Source organism: Perca fluviatilis, chromosome 8, assembly GCF_010015445.1.
Source record: "Perca fluviatilis chromosome 8, GENO_Pfluv_1.0, whole genome shotgun sequence".
NCBI classification, from domain to species: domain Eukaryota; kingdom Metazoa; phylum Chordata; class Actinopteri; order Perciformes; family Percidae; genus Perca; species Perca fluviatilis.
This window is the reverse complement of record NC_053119.1, coordinates 40,518,066-40,545,929: the sequence shown is the minus strand read 5'-3', so window position 1 is coordinate 40,545,929 and position 27,864 is coordinate 40,518,066. Positions and strand designations below refer to the sequence as shown.

Sequence of the window (27,864 nt, the reverse complement as noted above, 5' to 3'; positions counted from 1 at the left end):
TTGCGCCGGTATCTGACTCTGAGAGACACTGACCAAGCGTCCATATTTGACGAGTTGGGAGCGAGAACGGGTTGTTCCAGAACTCGGTTTGTGATCGCCATCTGTCTAGCCTTGGCCAGACATGCAATCGCGAGGACCAGATCAGAGCTTTGGGGTGCCTGGCACCCTTTTAACGTAATTTTTAAAACGTTATCCTACTGTGCTTACTGTGCATTTTAACATAGTTTTGGACCATGCTGATAGGGAAAACACTGAATTATGTAACTAGAAAGGCACCAACAATTCAGAGAAAAATTTACTTTAATGATGAGCCACAGGGCCAGTACTATAAAAGCGAGGTGGTATTACAAATGAAATGGTATTATATAAATATTGAATAAATTGGGCACTTAGGATCAGCATTTAGTCACATCCAATTTTTACAATGCCAAATACATAGGTAGGCTACCACATCATGCAGAAACAGGGAAGGAAAAAGGGTGGAAATAACATATTTGAACTATTTTAATCATTATTATTTTCACTTCATGCAGAACTCTGAACCTAACTTACCTAGGCTATAGCTTGCTGATATGTGTCAGACATGGCTGTAAATGATTCTCACCAAAGCCACATAAAGCTCATTCAGATATCTTGATATTTTTTTTTTTTTTTTTCTTGTCTCTTTTCGAACTCTGACGTAATGCGCCATAATAGAAATAAATCATATATTGGGGAGGCATTTTTCTGCATTGAGTACTGTTACTTTTACAGTAATACTTTTCTGGTTATGTGACTGAATGTGAGGAAGAAAGGTGATATGTGACAGATGTTTGGGTTGCAAACTTATAGATTTTAAATATGCAAACAAGTCCCGTCCAACAGTCTCGTGGAGTAATGTTTTGACCAGGGGTCCCAGTCTTTTGTTTCAGCAGCATGTGCACGTGGTCTGTTTTTTCATCAGTTTTTTTTTTTTTTTTTTTTTTTTTAATTTTTTTTTGTTGTGTGGTATTGGTCTTGTCTGTATAAAAGCAGTGTCTTTGTGGTTTTGATTTCGTTGCAAACAAGGTTGGGTTGTTTTTTTTTTTTTTGGTTGCGTTCAACCCATTCATCCATTGAGGTTCTTGGTGTCAAATTCCACACTGTGGCCGTCTTTCTACAGCCAGAAAAAGTAGGATGTGGTTGTTTTCTTCTATGTGAAAAAATAAAATTTTTTTTTTATTAAATTTTGTACGAATTTTAGTTTTGTATTCTTTTCTTTTTCTTCCTTCTACTCCATTTTATTTTGTATTTTGAATTGCCACCTGTGTTTTCCTTGTCATGGTTCTTTATAATTCATACTTGTTCCTCTCTGCATCTCTTCTCTCTCCTTGTCTCCTCTTCTCCACTTCTCTCTCTCTCTCTCTCTCTCTCTCTCTCTCTCCTCCTCCTCTCTCTCTCTCTCTCTCTCTCTCTGATCTCTCTCTCTCTCTCTCTCTCTCCCTCTCCTCCTCCCTCTCCTCTCTGACTCTCTCTCTCTCTCTCTGACTCTCTGACTCTCTCTCTCTCTCTCTCTCTCTCTCTCTCTCTCTCTCTCTCTCTCTCTCTCTCCTCTCCCTCTCCCTCTCCCTCTCTGACTCTCTCTCTCTCTCTCTCTCTCTCTGACTCTCTGACTCTCTCTCTCTCTCTCTGAATCTCTGACTCTCTCTCTCTGACTCTCTCTCTCTGACTCTCTCTCTCTCTCTCTCTCTCAAAACAGAGCAGGATGGGGGCGGCAGTTATCTACAAAAGGGGGGCCCTGCGTAAAAACTTTGGGAACCACTGTCCTAGAATGCTGTGACATCAGATATCATCTGTCGGATAGTCCCTGAAGGCACCGTCGGGTTTGTTTTGGTCCTGCATGGCTGTGTCCGAACCAACCAATGGAGGACGAGAAGAGGCTCAGTAGCGTCACGTGCGCCCTGCCCAACCTCCCTGTGTTAAATCGGCACGTCCCCCCCGTACTTGAATCATTCCTTGCCAGTGAGCGGTTCTTGTTGGTTTCAGTCTCCGATAAAAGACTTCTCACCAGAGCTAGAGCGAAACTCTGCATCTCACCGACGACAAAATAAATACAAAGAAACAAACTACAACACTGTGTCCGTTATAGGCTCCATTTACCGAGAGAAACGACATTTGTAGACGGATAACGGACATACATCCTCCTGCGACACAGAGGACCCTACCCTTATCAGCTTAGTCGCTCAGTGGGGTGTTCAACTCAGAATATTTTGCGCTTCATTTCTTTGTTGAAAAAACGCAAAATGAAAACCAAATTTATCAACGGGGTTTCTTCTTCCCCCTCCATGTCGCTGGGTCTGCTCGTAACCGAGAACGCCCTGCAGGTTCAGCCCGACACCGAGGAGGACTGTAAGGAGCTGGTCCGCCCCGACCAGCCCGACCTCGACACCCAGCGCAAGGCTTATCTGTGGTGCAGGGAGTTCCTCCACGGAGCCTGGAAAAGCCTGGCTGAGGACGATTTCCACATCACCATCATAAGGTAGGCCTACTGTGTGTTCATTTGCTTGTTTGATGGAAATAGGTCCGGTTGGTCGAAGCTAGTGTGATAAGGATGCCATTATACCGTCCAGTCTCATGATGTAAACCGTCATGCAGTAATAGCCTCTTTCTATAGCAGCCAATGCTACTCTATGTGGATCAGATGCAGCCTCCCGTGCTATTCTCAGATACAGGCACTGTGACAACATGTTGGCTCTTTAAGTGGAACATTAGGTAGGCCAGTAGGAATTTATGTAAATCTCATTTTTTTCATGTCTAAATAATTTTCAAGAATTTTCAGCAGGGGTGATTCTAGGATCAGGCCTCTAGGTGGGCTCAGCCCCTAACGTTACCCCCCCGCCCCCACCCCTGCTAAATCAGTAATTTCTCTGGATAACAATGAATATATGTCTTTATTATTATAACAGAGGATAAATGCAAAATATTGAACATATGAAAAAACGAGCTCCGTTATGGACTACCAGAATCAAACAAAATGATAATGAGGTGTAAACAATAAATGTATAAAAAAATAAAAATATCCTTGACTGGTTCCAGGTGCATAGCATTGACGCCAGCGACACAGGATATTAAACCTGTTTCTTTTAACCTGTACTTGTTTGTCCTCTGTCACTAACAGACAAGTTTGCAAACTCTAACTTGAAGCTATAAAATTGAAGAAAAAAAAAATGACTTTTAGGGGGGCTTGAGCCTCCCTAAAAGGGACTAAAATCTCCACTGGTTTTCAGAGTAAGACCATACTTTAATAACAAACAAACATATACACAAAATAAGTGAAAATCTTCTGGTTTTTCCAATTTAGGCAGACATTGGTACAGTTGGCTACAAAGTAATTTCTGATCGAAACTCAACTTTCCCTTTTTAAAATGGTGTTGTGAACTTGTGGGACTCCGATTGATACAACTCCATTGAACCGGTGTTGGAATAAGGGTTTTCAGGCATTAGTTGAGCTGGGTAAGGTGAGACTGTAGTTCTACATTTGAGTAAGTAAGTTTCAAACCATATATTTTTTTTTTTTCCTATTATCCTTATCTTAAATAGTATAATAAAGAGACATATGAGAGTTGCAGTAAGATTCCCAGAAACCTTTTTGAAGCCATTTCTGCTGTATATGGAATGATTAAAGGTAGGAATCGACCGATACTGGTTTTTCAAGGCCGATACCGATTATTAGTTGTCAGTGAAATTGATAACAGATGTGTGGAACCGATATGCATTTACAGTGAAAATTAAAATCTTTAAGTCAAAATTAATATTTTGGAATGTTACAAACTCCAACACAAAACATTGTTTAAACAGTTATTTAATAAATGAGAAACTTTCAACATAATACCCAGTAAAAGATAGTCAGATAGTGTTGTGGGCGGGACATTAAGTCAGACTCAGTGGTGAGTCAAACCGGAGCAGAGGACAGACACAGAGTTGTAGCCAAGCCAAAGTAGAACACTTTTTAATTCATTCATTAATTCATTATCAGGAAAATAAAATGCTGATACAGATAAACTGCAAACTGTCAAAAAACTGCCCGATAATCGGTCTATCCCTAATTAAAGGAATACTTTGCCTATTTTCAACTAACTATAATGTTGGTAGTTTGTGTAAATAAACTATGGTAAACTTCCCAGATCTCCCCACTCACAGGCCAGCAGCAAACCCCCCATGTGACGCCTTTGACAAAAGACGCGTCACTTGGTGGTTTCCTGGGGCTGTTTCTGTCAACTACAGACTGTACTTCCACATATGGACACAAATCCATTACATGGTACCAGCTCGACTCGCTCCACTCTATTTGCCCTTTTTTGGTTTTGCATTCTGATAAAAGTCCCTGGTACTTGCCAACAGGTACTTTATTTAGTCTCCCCTCCGTGGAGGTTCCAAGCGAGCTAAGGCGATACCAAAAGGTGATGTGAAAACCTGCAGACTCCTGATTGGTCGGAGAGAATCGTCACTAATCACTGCGTCATCATTGCTAGCAACAGACTGGGATGTCCTGAACAAACCCAACATTTTTACATAGTTTAACCAGCTTCCACCTTCCGCGTTCTTGGCCCTACTATTCTCGGCATGTGGCAAACGCCCTTGCATGACGCAGATTACACCGTGCATTGTGGTAGTATTTTAATGCTTGAGCGAAAGGAATGTCACAGCTGATCATGTAGCACCAATTTCAAAAATGTTTGTGCGCCATTGTTCTGCATCGGCAGCCCAGTTTTATTCAAAAACCCTCTGTCCAGTGGTAAAATACTTCTTTAATCCTTCATGGGAAGGGCTCATTGCATGAGTGGAAACGGGGAGACTACGCACGTCAGTAAGCATGATCGGTCCGCTTACAGTAAAGGCAATGAGTCTGTGTTACCTTATTTGACAGAATTCTATGCATTTACCTGTTATTTCTGACAATTTGATAAGCAAAAATGTATATTATGCTTGAGTAAATAAAACCCAAAAATTATGTTATTTATTGAAATAAATAACCGTGAGAGTCCGGTACAGCCAGACTCTCTTATTCAAGTTTTTGTTCTGCTTGTTCAGCGGTTGTTTGATAAATTACTCTTAAACACCTTGAATGAGGATTTGCTATTTTTTTATTCTCAGTTCTTACAATTTTGGTGCTGGTGATTGTCTTTTGGGGCTGGCTCAAACCACTCCTTTGTCTGCACTTCTTTAATCCTGTCTGACCTTCTGTTCTCCAGGGGTGGTTTGAGCAACAAGCTCTTCCTGTGCAGCCTCCCTGACAGCGTGGACACTGTTTGGGATGAACCCAGGAGCGTCCTGCTGCGCCTCTATGGGGCCATCCTGCAGGTGGGAGCCACATCTCTTACCACTAGTCTTTGACAAACAGCTAAACGCCGTTTTTTTACCATACAAACTGAGAGGTACAAGTAAGCCAAACTCTTCACCAGGATGTGTTGTTGTGTCTTAGAAACTAGTTTCCCTCAGTAGTGTTTAGGTATCAGTCTGCTAACGTTTAGCTGCTTTAAGTGAAGATAAATGCTGCTATACAGCACACACAAATGCCAACAGAAATGTAAAAATCATACACTTATTATCTTTTAACTATCTATAATAATGTTTCGCTTGTATGTCTTTGTCACAGAGATGACTCATGTAACTGGGGGTCAAAGGTTATTTAACAGCTTGACTTGATAATCACAGAAACCAGACAATAAACAACAAAAGATAATACATGCAACTGTGTGATGAGACAGTCACCACCGGAGCGTGTGCGTGTGCGTGTGTGTGTGTGTGTGTGTGTGTGTGTGTGTGTGTGTGTGTGCGTGTGTGTGTGTGTGTGTGTGTGCGCGTGTTAGCCATTGTTGTACATGATGATGTACCCCCATGGCTGTACATGCATGTGTTCTTTGCCGTAGGCTTCCCAAAGGAGCGTGCCTTGGGCACTCTTGTTCCCTGGTGAACCCACCAAAAAACACGGTACAGTATGAGGTCTCTGAAATCTCAGCCTAATACAAAGAACGTTACACACACTCATGTAGCACAACCTTGGCTGACAACGCTGGGAAGATAACAGTATGGAGGGAAAACAAAAGTGTTGAAGCACCTCTCCTGTCTGTTTCTTTTCTTCTCTATATCCCTACCTTGGGATTCTCAGTCATCAAGAAGTCAGCTGAATTTTTTGACCAGCGTAAAACAGGAGCCTGAGGATGAGTCCGCACATTTGCAGCTCGCGCAGCTGAAAAATCATTGGCCATTGTGCAGTTTGGCTTGTTGTTCCTTCGCAAAAGCAGATAGTTACTTTATCTGTTTGCAGTTCCACCGTGGTTGCATTTAACACAGAGAGATAGAGCCTAAGATGATGTGGCCAGCGTGTCCAGAGTCCATGATCCCAGTATCAATAAGTGTTACGGAACTACTACAAAGATAACCGTTAAGTCAACATCCCCCTGCCGCAGTGCATTGATTTGACATGCAAACATTTGGCGACAAGAGTTCAAAAACGTCTGAGCATTGGCACAAAGTTCCTGAAAACAGCATATTCTAATCTTCTGCTAGCATTTAATCGTTTGAGGGTTTTTATTTAGCTCATGCTGTTTGTTCCAGCCGGCTGCAATAAATAAAAGACACCGTGATATGGGCTGCTTTCTTTTCTGCTTTCTCAGCCTTCAAATTTGCCCAATGAATTCTGCATTAAGGCTGTGTAATAAAAAGCTAACCGTAGCTTTTATTGCTAGGGATGTCTGAGAGAGCAAAAGCACTGTGTCCTTCACCAAGGTAACTGCATCCATCTTCATCAGGACAGAACTGCCTCTCAGGATTTAGTGACGTCTAATAAAAAAGCTAATACGATTAAGGAACTCTATGTCATTGTCAGAGTGCACAGCTACTAATGATCAAACAAAGCCTAACTGCACTGGAGGCAGCGTTTCTCAGCAATGCAGATATGTGAATAGCATGCAGGATAAATAAATGTGTGTATATTTAGCCCCAGCTTTAATATGTAATCCACAGTTAAATGTCGCATCCAACAGCAGGCTTGGAGTTGGGCAATAGAATATTGTTTTATCTCTCCTCCTCAGAGCTAAGTCCTGCTGTCTCTACACTGTCTGATCTCCATCTCCATTCTCTGTTTCTGGCTGTCGCGTTAAGCAGGTAGTCGGTGGAGTGCGGCGGTTATTCCGACCCATCCTCCGCACTGCCATGTCAAGAAGACTTGTCGTGTTTTTGAACTCATACTGTACTGTCTGCACTGTAGGCGTGACTATGTTGACACTCACAGACAGCTTGACATGTATTCATGGCTAGTTCTTTCCTTTTTCTTTTGTTTATAGATGTCCTGTAATAAAGGGGATTCCCGACAGTCAAACAAAGAAAATCACTTCCAAGTAAGTAACTGACCACGGTGCCACCAATACGGTATGTTCCTCTGCCCATAGTGTTGCCCAGTGTCCCATCCAGTCACCACAACACTTAGCAGCTCATGTTTCCCCTGTGATGTCTGAAAACTTTCTTTTACTTCCCTAAATTCTCCTCTTACTCATGTTGAACTCTCTGTCGGGGCGGGGTTTTATTCTGCTCTCCCACAGTCTTCTGAACTCCTGAGGCACCAGTTGTTTTGGGTGGATATCCCCAAAATAAATAAGGTCCATAAGGTTGGGAGATTCTACAGTCACTGAGTTCAGTTTATACATGAAAGAAACTTGATTAAAATACTAAAATAGAAGATTAGGTCATCTGGCTTGAATATAACTGTGGAATTTTTATTTGGAACACAAGGCAGTACGCATAGAAGCAAAACTAATTTCAGAGAAGGTTTTTTAAAAGAATCTGCAGCAACAATAACACAGTATGTTTAGAGAGTCACTGCTGGCAGGCAGCTGGAGTCACTGCCAAGCCTCAGTGACCTAGACATTCCTTTAGCTTGCATGATGTCGTGATGACCCTTGATCCTGGCATTACGTGGCCGAATCACAACTCACTGCCATGTGATGGAGGTGAGGTCATCAGCCAGTTAGCAATTGTTATGACTTTGGCTGCTTCCCTTTCCTCTAATCCAGCCTGCAGTTAGCAGGGAGGCTATTGCAGAACTGACCCAATGTCAGCCTCCTAGGATAACCTCACCTCGATCCACCTTCTCTAACAATGCTGTCTGGTCAGGGTAAATCCTAATTGGATTAGAGAAACTGACATTGTGTTAATCCCTGTGGGGACAGCACGTGGAAGACGCAGTGGTGGAAGAAGTATTTAGATCCTTTACTTAACCCTCTGAGGCCTAAGGGCATTTAAAAATTTCTTCTTGAATTCTCATTTTAAGGGTTTTTGCATATAACCTGATCCCCATGTGTTTCATATCAAAATGTTCAGAACAAACTCAGCTTTATGTATAGTGACGCCCCAAATTGTTCCAGAGCAATGCTTAAAGAGATGATTTGGCCCAAAGGCAGAACAGTTGCTTGAAATGAGTTTACAAAAGTCTTGGGTTCACTAAAGTAGCGTAATATATGAATAAAATAGTAAATAAATGTCTAAAATTAAATTTTGTTTGTGTTGTCAAACATCGCTTGGACTCGCCGGTGTGTCTTTTGTCCTCAAAGGGTTAAGTAAAAGTAAAACCACACTGTACAAAATACTCTGTTACAAGTAAAAGTGCTGCATTGAAAATGTTACTTAAGTAAAAGTATCATCATTCACGTGTCATGCCACTAAGTGACCCATCCCACACGGACTTACATGACACCAATACAATAGTAATTTCATCCACAGCTTCCAGTCTAATGTCCACACACAACATACTCTACTTTGCACAAAACAAAGTACTAAATGCTGAAAAAATCCTCACATTTTAGAAACTGGAAACAATCTAAACAGTTCTGTCAATAAACCAAGTGTTTAATCGGCTAATAATTTATAGCTATTATACATAGTTATATATAATTATGTTGTTTAATTCATTAAAACAACAATGTATTTTTCTAAACTACATGTGTTTTGTGTGCAAAAATCTTAGTTTGTAAAGTAACTAGTAACTAAAGCTGTCAGATGATTGTAGTGGATTAAAAAGTACAATATTTCTCTCTGAAATGTAGCGGAGTAGCAGTAGAAAGTGGCATGAAAAGAAAAGACTCAAGTAAAGTACAAGTACCTCAACATTTGGACTGAAGTACAGTACTGGAGTAAATGTACTTAGTTACATTCCACCACTGGTATGCGCCTATGTTGACTGTCGTGTTGTGGCATGCGATCACTTCTGCAGACAGACTGGTGGAGTAAATGTGTTAGTTAGCATTAGTTCTGTTCACTTCAGATGGATATGAGTGGTTTGTGCATACAATAATAATGTATCTCTCCTTATAACAGGTTTATTGACACACATAACAGAGCAGATAAGTTTTGAGGTTAAACAGCAGCAGCAGCAGCTGTCACGGTGCACCTGCTGCATCACTCCCAAGGCCAGCCGCTAAATATCTCAGAGCCGAGTAGCAGCACTGATAAGGAACTAGTGTAACAGGTTAGATTCAAATGTATTCAAATATCCAGAGAGTGCATGATCACAGAGCCTTAATCAGCTGTCAGACTGGGACCTTTATGTATCTATTCATTCAAAAAGTATGTTCAAATTTACTAGTGGAAGTTTGTGTTTTCTTGTCAAAAAAAAGAGGTAATGGTGCGAGGGAAGTGCTTTTTTTGGAATGTCGCAATTCTTCTGGGTCAGACCAGAGTGCTGACTCGACATCTATTGTTGATAATTAACTTTTAAACGGGCAGAAGACTTGACTGGGGGAGTGAGCCAAATCAAACCGACCGCTAAAGCAAACACTGGCATTTAAAACTGGACAGAGGAAATGAACAGAGGTTGAGGTTGAGGACTGTCACGCTGGGGCGCTGTTACAGCCTCTAAACAGCAAGGGAGGAATGGCCTAGTGCATTTACATAACTGATATTTGAAATAAGAATATGACTTCTCAATCAGCTTCTCACTATAAGAGATTGGGTCTACACTAACACTATTTTCTGCCCAAGGTAAAACTGTTGTGATTATTTCACATAAGTCCTGTAAATCTTTGTTCCTCCTCTCTGCTCTTTTCACTTGTGCACCAATCAGAATTGAGCAATATTTGAATGAGAATCCGATGACAGTTGGTGGGTTCTTCTAGCCTGACGTGGTCCTACTCAGATTCTAGTCAGAATGTGAACTTCCCGACCTCGAATGTTGTTCGGCTGGCATCCAGGCTAGGGTTCTTCTAGCCTGTCAGTCAAATCTGATCAAACCACAGCCACACAGTTTTTAAGGTGTTTTTTTTTTTTTTCAAATTTAGTTGTTGCTTATTTAATCATCAACATTTAAGAATATGGAGAAATACTTGAAGTTTTCAGGGGCTTTAATGGTTTTCAACATCATTCCATTCTACAATGTAGCTGTCTGACCGACACTACCAAATTCACAGTCTCTTAAGTACGACTATTGGTATGCCCCAGATATGTCTTATTTGCTAAGGCTCAATTTAAATCGGTGCACTACAAAAGAGCACCGTCAACATTGCCATATTGCATACAGTCCTGTTCACAAACACTCTGGAAAGGTTATCTCTTGAAAAAAGATCATGCACTAACTGTGCCTGATGTGACACTGAAAATATTGTTATCTGTAAGTGATACAGATAAGCAGACCCCGCAGGAGTTGGAGTCTTTGCTTTTGCTTGTTGCCAGCTTGTTGCCTGGCAGTATGTGTGTCAAGATGATTATGGTAATGTGGTTAATTCACGTTGGAGATTTGAAAGCGCATGTGATCAGCATTCTGCGGATAAGGCATTAGGCCTACATAACGATGGGGAGTATTCTCTAGACTAATACCCTGGGAAAGAAGCAGAATGTGCTGCATACTGTTCAGGAGACAGACTTTTCATTTGTTCGCTGTTACTAATATAATGCTGATGGAAACATTATGCACATATAGGAAAAGAAGGCATGTGCCCTGTGGTTATTTGCTTTAAACACTGCTCATGGTAGAATTAAAATTAAACATGACTTGATCCAGTTGAAGTCTACTGAAACAAATGGATGCTACCAAGTTATCAAATTCCAGGGATTCTTCTTAACAAGCTCACATAAATCAAATGGAATATCAAAGTGCAGTTTGTTTGCAGATGATTGAACTCCATCCTCAATTAGAGCTGCGACAATAATAATCGGCAACTTTTTCGATAATCGAGTAATTCCAGATTCTTGAATATGAGGATTTGCAGCTTTTATTTTTCTAACATTTTACGCTACCTTGGGCTTTAGGAAATTGTGATGGGCATTGAAAACAAATTGAGAAATGATTTCAGAGAAAACTTGCCGCTTCCTGCCAGATGTGATACAGACGACAGACTCTAGTATGGGAAGGACTTTAAAAAAATTGTTTTGTGAGACGTCCCTTAAAATCCTTGCTGGCAGATTTATCAACCTTGCCTGTTCTCATCCATCACAGTTATAGTTGAATAAATAATAATTACTAGAATGGCACTCCGAGAGAGCGTAGAACTCCGTCGAGGCCAATGGTGCATTCTAGGGCTGGGCAATATGTATCGATATTTTATCGATATCGATATGAGGCTAGATATCGTCTTAAAATTTGGATATCTTTCTCTGTAGTTATTATATCCACATTACTGATGATTATTTATCAAAAATGTCATTGTGTAAATACTTAAAGAAAATGTTTGTCAACCCTACAATATCGACCCCGATATTGGTCAAAAATATTGTGATACTGATTTTCTCCATATCGCCCAGTTCTAGTGCCTTCACATGCTACTCGTATTGTCCAATTTCCCGAGTTGGGAAATTGTTGTTTCGACTTTGGTGTGTTCATGAGTTTTAAGTCGTAATGTGGAAACAAGCTGGACGCTACAAACATGTGTTGTGTTTTATTGCTCATAGTGATTAAACACCATGGCCATAGCTGTTTCCAGTATTTGCGTGACAACGAAGAGCAAAGAAAACCGATTAAGGGAGCCTTATAATATGATGGGGAACTCATTTTTCAGATTATTCTCACACTACGTAAATGCTACTACAAATGCCCTATCTTGCACTGTTGACGAAAGGGAACAGTAATTTGTGTATGCCCGGTGATTCAGATCTGTTTCAAATTTGAATGTTTTTAATCCTGAACAAACTGAGCCGGAAACATAGAATCTTTGGTCGAGGTAATAATAATACTAATAATTAACTAAATAAAAAAGGAATTTGTGATAGTAAGAGTGTAATGTATAATTTCCAACTGTATCACAACAGAGATACCAGTGTGTCCTAGAGTAAGATATCTCTACAGGTGGTACGGTACCGTATTTGTTTTGAGAAATGGGACATCTCGAAGGCCACAGGCAGTATTGTTTCCTTTGAGCTGGCTTCCTGCTGGACAGCCAGTATGAAGCACATTCCCGGGCAAGTAGCCAAAGCCAAATGCTCAGATCCAAATCTCTGTCTCTGCAGCAATTTATCTGAAGGTTATTCGCTTAAGAGGGTTCAGCTAGCATTGTGTCTATTGCAGCTATTGAAGGTTACATTGAAATGCAGCAGAGTGCAGCATTAGCCAGTAAACTTAGATCCTAAGGAAAATATAATTCTGTGGCTGTATCTACCAAAGTACTTCTACAAACCCTGAAATCAACTACAGTATATTGGCATTATCCTAACTGTATTTCTACTTGCTAGCTTTTTTCTGTAACTTCCAACTCTTCCCATCTCATGGTGGATGGGGATTACTCATTTGACAACTCTAGGTACACTTTTAAAGATCGATATTGAAATTTCAGTTGGAAATATATTGGCATAACTTTATTGTAAATATTTGTTTTAGAGCCAGAGCTCATCCTGAGGCAGTTATGTTCTTATTGTTTGAGTTAAACCAAGACAAAACTTTCTGGAGAAAGTTTTAAACAGGCCTTTTTTTTAATAACTAGCAACTATAAGGAACTCTAGTCAAAACATTAATAAAATAAATGACTAACGTTTTGGCTAGCTAGCTGCTTGCTCTTAGTTTGAATTGAACTAATACGTAATCATTTTTGGTTTAATGCTTCGTTGAATCCTCTCAACTCAATTGGTGAACCTATTTCTGTGTTCATTGCAACATTGACCCAAAGAGATGCCGTTAGAAATACAATTTCACTAATCAGGGTTTAAGTTTCCCACGGTATAAATCTCTCCTCTGCCAATGACCTCCTGCCTATTTGGCGAGAAGCCATGGTTTTCTGTCTTTTTCCACACAATAGAGTGAATCAGAATCAAATCGATGAGTAGCCAGCACACAGATTTAGTGCTTCAGGCTCCAGGGCACGTGTTTGTGTTGGTATGAGAGAAGGTTTCCCAGTTAACCTTGAGCCCTTGTTGGACTCCAGGCTGTGTGTGTGTTGGTGTGCCACGTTTGTGTGTCTCTAAGATAAAGGGAGAAAGACAAGGTTGTCCTCTCTGCTTCACCAACTTCAACAGTGACTGGTGCTCTGAGTTTATTACCTCAGTAAGCAATTTTTAACATGTTAAGGTCTCAATCGCCACTTTCAAGTCTTCTTCAAAACAGCATGGTGTTCATTCAGTAGATTATGGCCCCATTTATTTGAAAATAGACGATAAAGCAGGGATTGCATTAGTGGCGTGGTTACACGCCGACCTGTCAACGTGACCGAGGCTTATTTTAAATGATGACCCTCTCACTGTGTGTTTTCACTTCATCAAAGTTGATTGGAACATTTTGGTCGCCTAAAAATGTCTTGTTCAGCATTCTTCCAACCAAGCTATCTAGCCACTGCTAGCATTAGCTGGTAACTTTTGTACACCGTACATGCAGATGAACGGCTCCAGTACCAGTAGGTCCGCATTTATCCGCCGGTAAATCTCCACTGGATGACTGGCTTCCGAAGGGTTGAAAATCTGCAACTTTCCCTCTTTAGCATTTAGACTGGCACAGCACCATTGCAGCCACTAAGAACACTGGCTTGGCTGCATCATCCTCCTCCAGCTCCACACTCTCGTCAAAAATCGGCACGTCCGGTACGAAAAACCAAGGTGGCAACGTCTAAATTGCCAAACGCGAGGCTTCAAAACGGCGGTCCACAAACCAATGGGTGATGTCACAAATGCTACGTTCACTATTTTTGTAGTCAATGGTTTCTTCTCACTGGTAAACCCAACTAACCCTTACCGCAGCATTTCTCTTCAGACTCCCCCATTCTTCTCCTCCACCCCCTAATTTCTATTCAATTCTGAATGCAGAGCAGTCAAATTGTAGAGCATGAGCAAAAGTCATTACTTTAACATGAACCATGCACTGTTACACATTGACGGTCTGAATGGGGCTGACAAGAGAATTGCTTCTTTACCTCACTCTAACTTTCATGTTTTTAGACATAGAGACCAGAAAAAGCTCTTTGTCTCATTTCTCATTCTGTTCTCTTTCCATTTTGCAGCACTGGCGGGTAGTGTTCCTCACACTTTAAATGTTAGGCTACGTTTTTTACTGTTGTGTGTTTTCAGGGGGCGGAGGCCATGGTTTTGGAGAGTGTGATGTTTGCCATCTTGGCAGAAAGGGAGCTGGGACCGAAACTCTACGGTATTTTCCCTCAGGGCCGACTGGAGCAGTATGTCCCCGTAAGTCACCACGTTGTTGTTCATAACACATCTGTTTGTATACGTTTACTTGTATATACTGTGGGATCATTTGGAACGGGTGGACAAAATAATAGGAACACCCTATGCTCTCCGTAACTGGAATAAATTCAAATGATTGCGAAACTTCAGATTTTTGTTAATTAACTTTTGGAGATTTTTTTATATTGTAGTGTACGTTAAAGACTAGGCATTGAAAATGTTTCTGTAGAACCAAGTAGTAAAGTAGTACTTGGAATCTGGCAACAAATGTCTGTTCACATTTGGAATGTTACTTACAGGACTCTTCCTAATTCCTGATTTCATTTTTTTAAATATAAATCCTGGTCAGATTTGGCAGAAAAGGTTTGGCTTCTTTTCCAATTCCCACATATAGATATTTTAATTTAAGCTAAGAGGATTATTGACAACATTTAGGGTTGGGTACCGAAACCCAACATGGTTCCTATATGACCGGTATCTACCAGACTGAACAACAACTCAAATTTCAGTGCCTCATTTCGGTGCTACCCAAATACCTGCGCTGCCCTCTGGTGCTCGGAAATAGACATTACAGGCAGCAGAAGCATCCCTGCGCTTGGCGCTAGTTAACATGTCACATGGCAGGAGGTAACGTTAACCTACCAGTAGCTAGTAGCTGGCTTCAACACGTCAAAGTCACAGAGTATACTAGCTGCACTTTGCAGACACCATGGCCACTGCTGGAGTCGGGGTTGTCAGAGAAACAACACCGGCGTAACCTTATGTTGCGTTTATTTGCACCGGTAAACTCATGGTGCATTCAAGTGCAACACAAGAAACTTGTTGAAAGCTGTTGTTGTAAAGTGCCCTTCTGCAATCTAGTGGTTCTTATTTTTTTTGTTTAACAGCAATTGGCTGGTGAAATACTGTAAGTTATTGTTATTACATTTTGAATAACTTAATTAAATTTGACCAGATGGCCTTAGCAATAAATAAGCCATTCTTTAATGTTGCCAACTGTCATTTTGTGCTCTTTTTTTCTTTTTCTAAAGTATCAGTTCAGTCCCCTTTAAGGCACCGTTTTAAAAGTGTCCTTTTTGCACTAGTATCGGGAAAAGCCCAAACGATACCTAACCCTAACGACATGTCGGCTTATCATTGCCATAAAAACAGGTTTGCAGTTATCTTTAGGGTGAGGATTTTAATTTGGTATGGTTAGGCATGTGGTATGAAATGAATGATACATGTTTTTTGTGTGTGTGGGTGTGTGTGGTGTACTGTTCAGTGATGCATCATTGATCGATGTTCAGAGAGATTTAATAAACCATAAAACATCTGCTCGTCAGTAGTCAAACAGTACTGTGTTACATAATTCATTTTACTCCTGGAATAAAAGTCTTTTTGACCTCGGTTGACATCATGTAGCTGCCATTTAACTGTAAACGTGCAGCAACAATTGATAAACGGATCCATGTTATCCTGTTTGAACTTGGGTTTGCTGCAAGAAAGTGAAAGCCCTTCTTCCAATTACAGTGTCCGAGAGGAAGCATATGAACTAATGCCCAGACCGAGGTCCAGGTCATCTCTAAACTGCACTCGACAATATGGTTGAGAGAGGTTACTGGGATATCATGTAGGATTTTACAACATCAGTAAACTGCACATAGCCTGCTCAGTGCCTCCTGATTTAGCATTTCAGTTTGGTAAAAAGAAAAATATGAATCTGGGGGTTTTGTTGCATCTTAAATGGGAGAGATTGGATGCATGTTTCTGTATTAACTAACCCAATTTGGCTATAAAAATCTTGTAGTGCAACTTCGTCAACAGTCATCATGGTAACTGTATAAATAAGATATCCATTTATATTATTCCGTTGACAGAGTCGTAAACTTGACACCTGTGAGTTAAGCGAGCCCAGCATCTCGGCGGAGGTTGCAGAGAAGATGGCCAAGTTTCATGGAATGAGGATGCCCTTCAACAAGGAACCCAAGTGGCTGTTTGGAACTATGGACAAGTAAGTCATTCAAAGCTGGGTTAGGCACTTTAGTTTTTGCGTCATTGGGCAAAAGAAATCATAACACTGTTGTAGAATGTTGTTATTCAAGTGGTCTGAGAGTCAACTAGACTTCTCCATCTCTGATGCCCGCGTAGCTCACCTGGTAGAGCGCACGCCTATATGTAAAGATTTTCTCCTTGACGTAGCGGCCGCGGGTTCGACTCTGACCTGCGGCCCTTTGCTGCATGTCATTCCCCCTCTCTCTTTCTCCTTATCTTGTCTTCAGCTTTCCTATGCAAATAAACGCCTAAAAAATGCCCCAAAAATAAGCTTTAAAAAATAAAAAGACTTCTGCATCTCCTCCTTGGCTCTGTTTTTAGGCTTTAGGAAATCATGCCATCACTGGATACTTTGGCCAATCACAGGTCATTTCAGTGTGAGAGAGAGAGCGTTCCTATTGGCTCTTCTGTCAATGCAGATGCATTTTCATGTCCCTTAGGTAAAGCTCTGTTTAACATAAGCTAGGGCAGGGCAATAAACAGTATATCGATATTTTATCGATATCGATACATGAGACTAGATATCGTCTTAAATTTTGGATGTCTTTATATATCGTTATATGACATAAGTGTTGTCTTTTCCTGATTTTACAGGCTGCGTTACAGTAAAGTGATGTCATTTTCTGAACTTACCAGTTGTTCTAGCTGTGTTATTGTTTGCCTTTACCAACAAGTAATTTTATCCACGTTACTGATGATTATTTATCAAAAGTCTCATTGTGTAAATATTTTATGAAAGCAACATATGTCAACCCTATAATATTGCCGCAATATAAACATTGAGGTGTTTAGTCAAAAATATTGTGATATTTGATTTTCTCCATATCGCCCAGCTCTAACGTAAGCTAACATTTGGTAAATTTTGAAGAAATCTACAGGCAAAAATAGACAAAGTGTAGAAAAACAAACACCTAAATGCATTTTGGATAGGGCTGGGGTTTTCGATACCCGCAACGATACCAATACTGTGACTTTGATACCAGTTCCTAAACGATACTTTTTTTTTTTTTTATTCCAATTTTATGAAACAAAAAGATCTTACAACATTACATTACACATTATGGCAAACAAATTTTTATTTATTTTTCAGCTCCTACTATGTGAGCCCCATCTCTGTCTATTGTAGAGTTTTTCCTGCGTGTCTCTACGACGTGTAACGTTAAGACGGCCAATCGCAAACATTTTTAGATCTTGGTAGAAGCATGCTGCATGCTGAGTGGCTCACTGATGAGATTTGATGAGATTTACTCCTTAGGTATTGAATGATGAGGCATTTTTCGATACACTAGAGGCAATTCGGTCGGTTCCTAAACAGTATTAAATTCAGTACCCAGCCCGAATATTGGATGTTTTTTCCACTAGTCTAAAAGAAGACATGTTATGTAAGCAAAATAGCCCAAAACCTCTACATTTCAAAAGTTATGTTTTTGCCTGGACAGTCATTCTCGCAGAAAACCGCTATTAACAGCATGCCTTCTGGATGAAATGAATGATTAGTACACATAAATGTCACTGTATGAAGCCGCTGCATGCCCATGCTGGTCTGAAGAAAGGACCTGGACAGAGAGAGCTCCAGCTCACTCTAATTCAAATTCTTATGTTGTTTTTGTTTTGCCTCTGGCAGCTTAAAACTTTATCTTGTCGAGGCCTGTCCCATCCTGACAATTCAGTCTCTTATCGGTCTATACTCCACCTAAGTCTACATGAAATGAGGTCAAAGGAGAGACTGAGACAAAAGACTGGGCAGATTTGAAGAAACTGAAGGTTTTGAATCCTAAAATATCAAGTCGCGTCACCGATAACTTATCGAAAAGAATAAGGTGACACAGATGGCTTATCATAACACCCTTCCTGAATCATTTTCAAGTTTACTTGTTGGGTGTTTAAAGTACAAGGTTTTACGTTGCACAATATTTGCCAGCGTGTGTAGGGATAAAGTCCATTGTCCAGTTCTATGGATCTTCTGTGAAGGTAGCCTACATAATGCCTGGTTTATCATTTTCCAGATTATGTATTCTTACAAACATGACTCATTAGTCCCTGCCTCGTGACAAATTTAGTAAATTTCCATGTCAGAAAAGAATGAAGATTCACAGATCTGAACGTAATATGTAGTAGTAGTTTATCTGGAATTTTACTGGAATCTGTCGTTCATTTTTTCCGGCAGGTTTTACAAAGGATGATTCGATAAAAGTGTGAGTCCCTGTAATCTGTTAATTTGCAAAGTAACTAGTAACTAAAGCTGTAACAGATGAATGTAGTGGAGTAAAAAATACAATATTTCTCTCTGAAATGTAGCGGAGTAAAACTAGAAGTGGCATGAAAAGAAAAGACTCAAGTAAAGTACAAGTACCTCAACATTTGGACTTAAGTACAGTACTGGATTCCACCACTGGATGAGACACAAATGTTTTTGAGGGAAAGGGTGGAGTAAAGGTGTGTGTACCACTCTCTCCAGGTACCTGAACCAGGTCATGAGGCTGAACTTCACCAGAGAGTCACACCTGCGTCGCTTCAACCGCCTGCTCAGCTACAACCTGCCACAGGAGATGGAAATGCTCAAGTATGTTCACACACACACACACACACACACACACACACACACACACACACACATATATATATATATATATATATATATATATATATATATATATATATATATATATATATATATATATATATATATATATATATACATATACACGCACACACACACACACACATACAGGGTACAGAGTGGGAATAACATGCATGGAAAGTTCGTAGGGTTGGGTTGGTGCTTAGTATTGCAAAATCCAAACACGTTGTGATGTAACTGTTATGTATCAGAATGTACAGAATGTGTAGGTCCTGAGATGATGTCACTCCGATTAACCTGTAAGCAAAACATTTTGAGATAACACTCAAAACAAACACCTTTTCATTGATAGCATAACATGTAGACCTGCTAACAGATAAGAAGGGCAAGTCAATTAGTGAAACAATGAAACTCTCGCATGTCACAGCGAAACATTGTTTTCACAGTCACAAACTAGCATTTAGACAAGCAGATTTTGCAATACAAAGCACTATCCCTATGAACACACCTTATACTGTGTATGTTACAGTACGGTCATTTTAATCTTAAGCTGTTTTTACATATGAACTGTGGACAATGTCCGATGAATAAGGTCCTGACATTGTCCCGAGTTTCCCTTTGACACATTTAGCACAAAGCAAGAGCTGCTCAGTGTGCTTCAGTTATTTAAAAAATAATAATGAAGTGAAACACCGAGATGGAACCTCCTTGGAAATATATGTTGTGGCTTCATAATAATGTATAGGGATCATTGTGGTCAGTATATGAAGATGCACACGGCTGCGTACGCTGACCAGGAGCTTTTTAAACCCTGTTGATTGATAATCCTCTGACTTCTGACCTTTTTATGTCCAGGTCTCTGCTGGAGTCCACCCACTCCCCTGTAGTGTTCTGCCACAATGACTGTCAAGAAGGTAAAACATATAGACGCCTCATATGTGCATTCACATTTGTTTTTCTATTTTATAAAAAAAATAACGTGTGTGTTGCTTTTCAGGAAACGTCCTGCTGTTGAAGGGCCGCCAGAGCTCAGACAAACAGAAGCTGATGCTCATTGACTTTGAGTACAGCAGCTACAATTACAGGTAAGTTAGCAATGAATTGGTCTCCCTTTGCCAGAACCTTTCTCCACAGCGCTGCAAAGGAAGGTCTGGCTAGTCCACACTGCATTCTGGGATGGGAGAAAAACGTGCTCTGGTTTATTGGCATTTCTTTAGACCATTAAACACACACAACTTTTTGGATCCAAAATGGGAGGATTTGTCTTTACTTCTTTACTTCTACATTTTCCTGATGATACCTACAGACTTTTACTTAAGTTACATTTTCAATGCAGGACTTTTACTTGTAACAGTTATTTTTACAGTGTGGTATTAGTACTTTTACTTAAAGGTCTAAATGTTTTTTCCACTACTGCGAGTATTAAATGTGTTTTAATCCGCAGCTGAAAATAGTCCCCAACACATGCACTTTTTTACTCTTGTTTGAGAAAAAAACTACAGTGGCCCGCTGTTATAGCAAATTACCCAACATTTAAAATAGTTTTTATAATATATATATATATATATATATATATATATATATATACACATTTCTTTTACCTGTCTTTGAAGATGTCTTCAGTCGGAATAAATAGGCAGTTGGAAAGTAATGAGAAAGTAAAAAAACAACATTTAATTTAGTTTTTTTTTAAAGTTATGATAATTTCTTAAATAATTTCACATAATATTTTCATCTGTTTATCTATTCATGTGTCCCCCCCCCCATGTTTTTATTTATTTATTTAATATTGAGCACTTTGGGTTCCATATTTTTTGAGTGAGTTAAATTGTGTGTCACTGTTCCTCATCCTCTCGTCAGTGCTTTGCCTCCCAACTAACCTTTGGCTCTGCACTGAAGAGAGAGAGACATGCGGAGGGTGGGCAGGGGGTCCGATAGCGAGGCAGATTGTGAAAGAGAGAGTGAGAGACAAAGCAAGATAGAGTCACCCAGATATCAAGCCAATAAGGAAGCTAAATGTGAAGGAAATGCAGCCTGGATTTTTTCTGATGTTCCATTAATATATCTTTCTAGCGGTCATCATTCATGGCCACCTCCAACTGTAGAAATATTAACTGCAGCTGTTATGTAACTGGAATTTGGCAGGCTAATGGAAATGTCTGTCAGTGTTACTAACGGAGATGATGGTGCAGTGGATTTCCACACAAAGGACAAGAATACAATGGAAAAGAATAATGTGAATGTCCATCTGAAGGAGTGCTTATTTTTACTTTTACCTTGAGTGATTTATATTGTGTTTTATGCCTGGGTGCGTGTACTCCTGAGTGGTTCATTTATGGGAAAGAGCGTAGAACACACTGGCCTTGGCTCACAGTTGATCTCAGACAAAAGTCTCTCTCTCCGACACACACAAACGGCAACAGTCCCACCCCCCCTGCAGCTCCCTTCAGCTTGGCCCCTTTAAGTCTCCACATATGCTGCGCAGCTAGCACGTGACCCTCTGCACACAACATCCCACTGTACACGGGCATGGGAGCACATGTGCCATTGCATACTGTATGTATAGGAAGAACACACCCACAAGTGGAGACACGTATACACATAGTGTGGATTCTTTTTTTCTCATTGACTGACATTGGCTAGGGGTGTAAATCACAAGTTTTTATCACAATACAATATTATATAGATTCTTTGGACAACGATACGCTATTTGCTGAAATCCTAAAGTCTGTCACAATAGGAGGGTCCTGCGATCGATATGAGATGATATAATTAATGCCCTTTTAAAAATAGTTACATTTATAGCAACTCCAAAAAAAAAGCAACTAAAATATGATTTGACATTTGTATTACTGAGCTCTTCCAGACATTTAAATTAAAAGCAAACTATTCTTTTTAATAAAAAGAATACATAAAGTGGGAATCTAAAATAAAGGGGCATCTTACAGACGATATGTATCGATATTTTCACTTTGCATCGATAGTATTGGATCGTGGAGCATTAAATCGATAAATTGATCTAGATTGATGTATCGTTACGCCCCTAAGATTGGCTGGATGTGGCAACAGAAAGGGGATGAGTCCAGTTTACAGACTCCCTTATGCAGCCATTTACAAGTGAAAATATGCTGGCTCTATACATGCTAAAAGTAGTGTTTATTTATATGGAGTCTGGTGGGTTTGGTGATGGTGATTTTTGAGCTGTTTCTGGTTAAACCAAAGGATCTTACTCTTTAACAAAAAGGTCTATCTCTGTAGGGATCCTTTCTATAATGTTGTCACACACTTAGAATAATAATCTGAGTCTGTCAGCAGCAACAACTGACGGAAAATGACGATGCACATTTGTCCCATAGGATTACATTGCAGCCTGTTAGGCGGCTGCCGGTTACAGTGTTCATGCTCAATACTGGACCAATTTAAAATATTTTTTTACAAAAGTCACTTCGGCACTAGTCTATATCCACGACGTTCCACTTCCACCATAAATTACTCTGGATGTCCCTCATTTTCGGTCGGATGTCCGTTTCCTTCCTCTGTCTCTGTGTTGGCGTTCTAACCTCCGGTGGATTTGTGAGGACTATGGTTAACTGCTCCTCAGATCTCTGCAGGGTAAATCCAGACAGCTAGCTAGACTATCTGTCCAATCTGAGTTTTCTGTTACACGACTAAAAGTACTATTGAATGTACACATGTTCCACCAAAACAAGTTCCTTCCTGAGACTATTTAGCAGAGGCACCGTGGCTCCGTCCGACATTTGTGATTGGTTTAAAGAAGTGCCAATAAACCAGAGCACTTTTTTCTCCCATCCCAGAATGCTGTGTGGACCTTCCTCCGCAGTGCTGTGGAGTAAGGTCTGGTAAAGCGAGACTACTTAGACACCAGTGCATGAGTAAATAGGGTCCAGATTGAAAAAATGAGCCTTTAACTCAGCACCAAGATGTCAATCAGAAAGTATTTTGTTAATGTAAAGGCATCACGAGTGTCTCTGACTCCCTCCATCTCTTCTCTTTGCAGGGGATTCGATATTGGCAACCATTTCTGTGAATGGATGTACGACTACAGCTGTGAGGAGTTTCCTTTCTTCAAAATTAATGCTCATGCCTACCCTTCAAAGGCCCAGCAGGTGTGTATGACATGTTAACTAGGGCTGGGTATCATTGAAAATGTTTCGATACTGGTACCGATTCCAATAGCGTTACTTCGACAGCGGTTCCTGAACGATGCTTTTTTTTGTATACTAATCTTATGAAATCCATTTTAACACAAAGAAATTACAACATTACACATTAAGGTACACATTTTTTTATTTATTTTTTAGCTCCTACAATGTGAGCCCGTCTCTGTGTAACTGCGTGTCTCTACGACGTATAACGTTAGACAGCCAATCACAGACATTATTAGATCTTGGTAGGAGCATGCTGCGTGCTTATCGGCTTACAGTTGTAGATGAGAGTTACTCCTTTTGGTATTGAAATTTAGTATTGAATTATGAGGCATTTTTTGATACTTGATACTTTAGAGGCAGTTCGGTCGGTGCCTAAAAAGTATTGAATTCTGTACCCTGCCCTAGTGTTACCGCACCAATGTCTTGTTCATTTGGTTTTATTTGTCGGCTGCTGACCGGTCGTGTCTCTGCACAGCTGCACTTCATCGACAGCTACCTGCGTGAGTCTGATCGAGGGTTCGACAACCTGAGTGAAGAGGACCAAATGAAGCTGAAGGAGGAGATGTACGTGGAGGTCAACAGGTGAGCTGTTCCCCATTAGGACGCTCTCGATGATGCAGGAGGAGACATTCCTCAGTAATTTAGTCAATACCCACAATTCCCTCAGGCGTCTAAGGTGAAACCATCTCCCCCTTGCCTTTCTCACCACTAAGGGAGTTTCCCTTTGTTTTTGAATGTAGGTTCTCCCTGGCATCACACTTTTTTTGGGGCTTGTGGTCCATCATCCAGGCCCGGCTCTCCACCATCAAGTTTGGATACCTGGTGAGTAAAAGTTGTATTACTTTTCTGCTGGTTTTTGTTCTCTTTTTTTAATTTTTTTACTTGAAATGGATATAATGTATGAAGAAGACTATAAAGTATATGCTGCACTAGGGCTGTACATTTAAACCAATTTTTAATTATTACTTTTGTATTGTCTTTTCATGTATCTCAGTAGATATTTGTTGTTGTTGCTTTTTGCCTGTAAAGCACTTTGAATGACCTCTGTATATGAGAAGGTGCTTTATAAATAAATTTGCCTTTGCCTAACAGTTTCACTGTTTTTTTAACTTCAATTATTGCAACATCGTGTTAAATAATCATGATTTCAGTTTTGACCAAAATGATGGTGATTAGGATTTTTTTATGTGTGTAGGACTATGCCCAGGCCAGATTTGATGCCTACTTCCAGCAAAAGAAGATCTGGGCTGTGTAATGGAGCCAAATGGTTGGATGCACTTCCAACACGTTCAGCCAAACGGCAGCAGGAGGACAAGCAGGCTGATAGAAGATAGAAGACTCCACCATCAACGCTTTACTTATGCTCCCTGCTTTGAGAGGATGTTGCTGGCTGCCGTCGGTGTTGTGTTGAACCAAAGCCAAATCTCGATCACAAGGCTAGGTGCTTATGGTCTGTCCCGCAATCCATTGCAGCTCCAAAGTTTACAATGTGTAACTCCCTGAGAGCCAAAAAAAGAAAAGAAAACGATGACTTGTACTAATCTTCATCACTGGTCAGAACTGCTCTCCGCTTCTGCCTTGTTGGAACCATATCACTAACACAAGGGTTACGTTTTGAGCAGGAGAGAGGTGGCTTTCGGTTACAGCTAGATTGGAAATCCTAACATTGCATCAATGTATATGTATTGATCATTCCCTTATGGAAATGTTCTGTAAATAACCAACATTTGAACTTCTCTTGGTAGATTCCTGCTTACTGAAGGAGCCAGTGGCTAACTATGTATATTATATATAGACCACAATGTGCCAGTAACCTGGCCCTGTCTGTTAATGATGGGCTGATTTGTTGGCTAGTGGAATCACGACTTGATTTTCTACACTTCTATATATTGCACACTTGCTGTTTGTTTGATTTTCTTTTTTTAAATGGTTATATTTGACATTTTCTTCAGGTTAGGGCAAAATACAGTTAGGTGGCATTGTCAAGTATGTGAATAGCTGAGGTTCCTTTTTTTCTGGGTGGCTGGTTAAAATTCTAACCAAATCAAACATCAACCATCAGGTTGTAGGTATTTCAATTCAGTCATTACAATTAGGTCAGGTCTTCCTAACTAATAATGCAGTTACACTGGTTTAATTCTTACTGACAGAAGTTTGGTAGATTTATGGTATTATTATGGATAACTGTGAAAATGAGATCCACATCTGTATGTAGTTTACACATTGGGTATTAAATCTGCATTGTGTGATTTAACCAGAAAGACATTCCAGCCATGCTTTAAGCCAGTCAAAGTGTTGCTAAACTGTCTTTTGGACACAAAGGAGCGAACTGACCATATTTCTGCTTTTTTTACTTTTATATAGAATCACTGCATTAATGAAAACGTCACACAAACAGTACATATGACAACGGTTCCTTATGGTGGCAGTGGATTCTTTGGTGGTGTCACTGGGTTTTTTGGCACAAGTGCCTACTGCCAAGTTGCCTCATCGTACCCATAATCCAGAAAAATCAAAGCATAATGCTGCACAGCTGAATGTTGCAGAGATTACTTATTGAGACAAGTTGTAGCTGGACAGCTGGCAAGAAACTCCGTTAAAGGGGCATTAAATACATTTGGTCAGTCAACAAGCCACTCTGCTACTAAGAGCTGAGTCATTGCTGTTAATCATCCTAACAAAAAAAAAAAAAAAAGGGAGGGGGGGGGGTGTTTTTTGGGGGGGGGGAAAAAAAAAAATTAAAAAGGAAAAGAAGGAGGGGGAGGGGGGGGGGGGAGGGGGGGGGGGGGGGGGGGGGGGTTGGGGGGGGTTTTTTTTGGGGGGGGGGGGGTTTTTTGCCCCTCTATTTGGAAGACATAGATTTGTCCCCCAGAAAAAAAAAAGAGGTAAAACATAACCGTTCAGGGGGCTAAAAACATGTATATATCCTTCTTACCTGTAAATATATTTCCCACCGATTTGAGACACCCCTATAGTGGACCAAACCACCTTAACCTTGCAACGCACGTGCAGAGGCATAATGCAGCGTCCCTCCGTCTCCTTTCTTTCTCTCTTTCTCCGTGAAATGAAGCTGCCTTCAAGTGCGGTAGGAAATGTCGAGATCTATAAACGATCTGACTGATCGGCGGCCTACAGCTGGAGAGATAGTCTCTTCACTCAGAGAACCAAGGTTACAACGTAACCGAGTGATCTGAGGACCTGCAACAAACCCACAACTTATGTACTTGACTGTTTTCATACAGTATGTGAACCTTTTGGGGGTTGTTGAAATGTGACTGTTGTTGAAATGTGAGTTTTATTTTACATGCAAGTGTATTTGATTGTATATTTCATTGTTATATTTCCTTTGGAATGTGTTTTAATGTATAGTTTTACATGTATTTTGAGATACAATGGGACTAGGGATGCACCAGCACAATGTGCAGTGGATTAATACTGGAGGACTATTGAAATTTAAAAAACGTGTTACTGCCACATTTGCCGTGTAGCAATGGTCTTTACGTTAGCACCCATTCAGTGGCTCTTTCTTCTACATAACCTGAATTTGTATTCATTTTGTTGTCTTTCATGAATGAAATATATTTGGCCTGACCTTACACTATTACTGGCATTTCTGTCTCTATTTTGTTGCCATTTTCCATATTACATGTCTATTATTTGTTATAGAAAAATGGATACCATGATGTGTAACCATAGTGCATTCCATAATTGTTACTTCACCTTCAGTATCATGTACACTTGACCAAAAGAACGAAGTTTTGATCTGATTGGTTCTTCCAAAAATAATTTTAATTTGTCCCCAGTAGAGAACAAACGCCCTCACTTCTGTTTCTATGTGTATTTTAATGTATGGAATATTCACTAACAAAAATATATTTGAAGAATTATCCAAATATACAGAATGACAAACTTGTAACCTATCATTCTTATGAATGTACATTGTGTTAATGTAATATACTTATATTTTGTTTAAAAAAAACATTTGTTTGTGATAGCACCCACAACTACACTATCATGTGACTCACAGTGTTAACCTTTGCAGCTATACTGGATGCATACTGTATGTACTCATATAAATATACTTTGTAATTAAAGAGGTTTCGGGTGAACTGCTGAAGCATAGAAATTACCTTGGCTGTAAATTTACTTTTCTGCTGTGCACAAAAATTAAAGAGAAAACAACTGACTGAGCAGTGGTTTCTTTTCTTTCGACATGTAGCCTATTCATGATTTAAAAAAACAAATGACAGACATACGCATGTGACACGGGTTTTTATTTTTGAAACCATAGGGGTTAAAGGATTTGTAATACGTGACACTTGAGCACTTTGGTAGCCACAGGTGACCGTGAGAATTGAATATTTTAGTTTTTAGCCACACTAGTGACGTGGCTCTAGAAATGCCAATGCTGATCCACCGCTTTGGACTGAAATATCTTAGCAACTATTGGATGCATTAGCTTGAAATTTAGTGCCA

The 27,864-nt window shown here is 40.1% G+C and overlaps 1 protein-coding gene across 2 annotated transcripts; it reads left to right on the top strand.

Annotated features, from left to right (window-relative positions):
• The first annotated feature begins 1,954 nt into the window (after positions 1-1,954).
• chka (choline kinase alpha) lies at positions 1,955-26,064 on the top strand. 2 transcript variants are annotated; one of them, XM_039807936.1, is made up of 13 exons: positions 2,360-2,497; positions 5,211-5,319; positions 5,889-5,949; positions 7,305-7,358; positions 14,491-14,604; positions 16,464-16,597; positions 19,097-19,201; positions 20,075-20,133; positions 20,217-20,304; positions 23,238-23,346; positions 23,864-23,970; positions 24,129-24,210; positions 24,584-26,064. In XM_039807936.1, exons 2-13 carry the CDS (start codon positions 5,273-5,275, stop codon positions 24,641-24,643), a joined length of 1,020 nt encoding a protein of 339 aa, XP_039663870.1. In that variant the 5' UTR covers positions 2,360-2,497; positions 5,211-5,272; the 3' UTR covers positions 24,644-26,064. The 2 variants fall into 2 exon arrangements, with proteins under 2 accessions (XP_039663869.1, XP_039663870.1); XM_039807935.1 differs by lacking the exon at positions 5,889-5,949 and having other exon boundaries at positions 1,955-2,497.
• Positions 26,065-27,864: the final 1,800 nt, after the last annotated feature.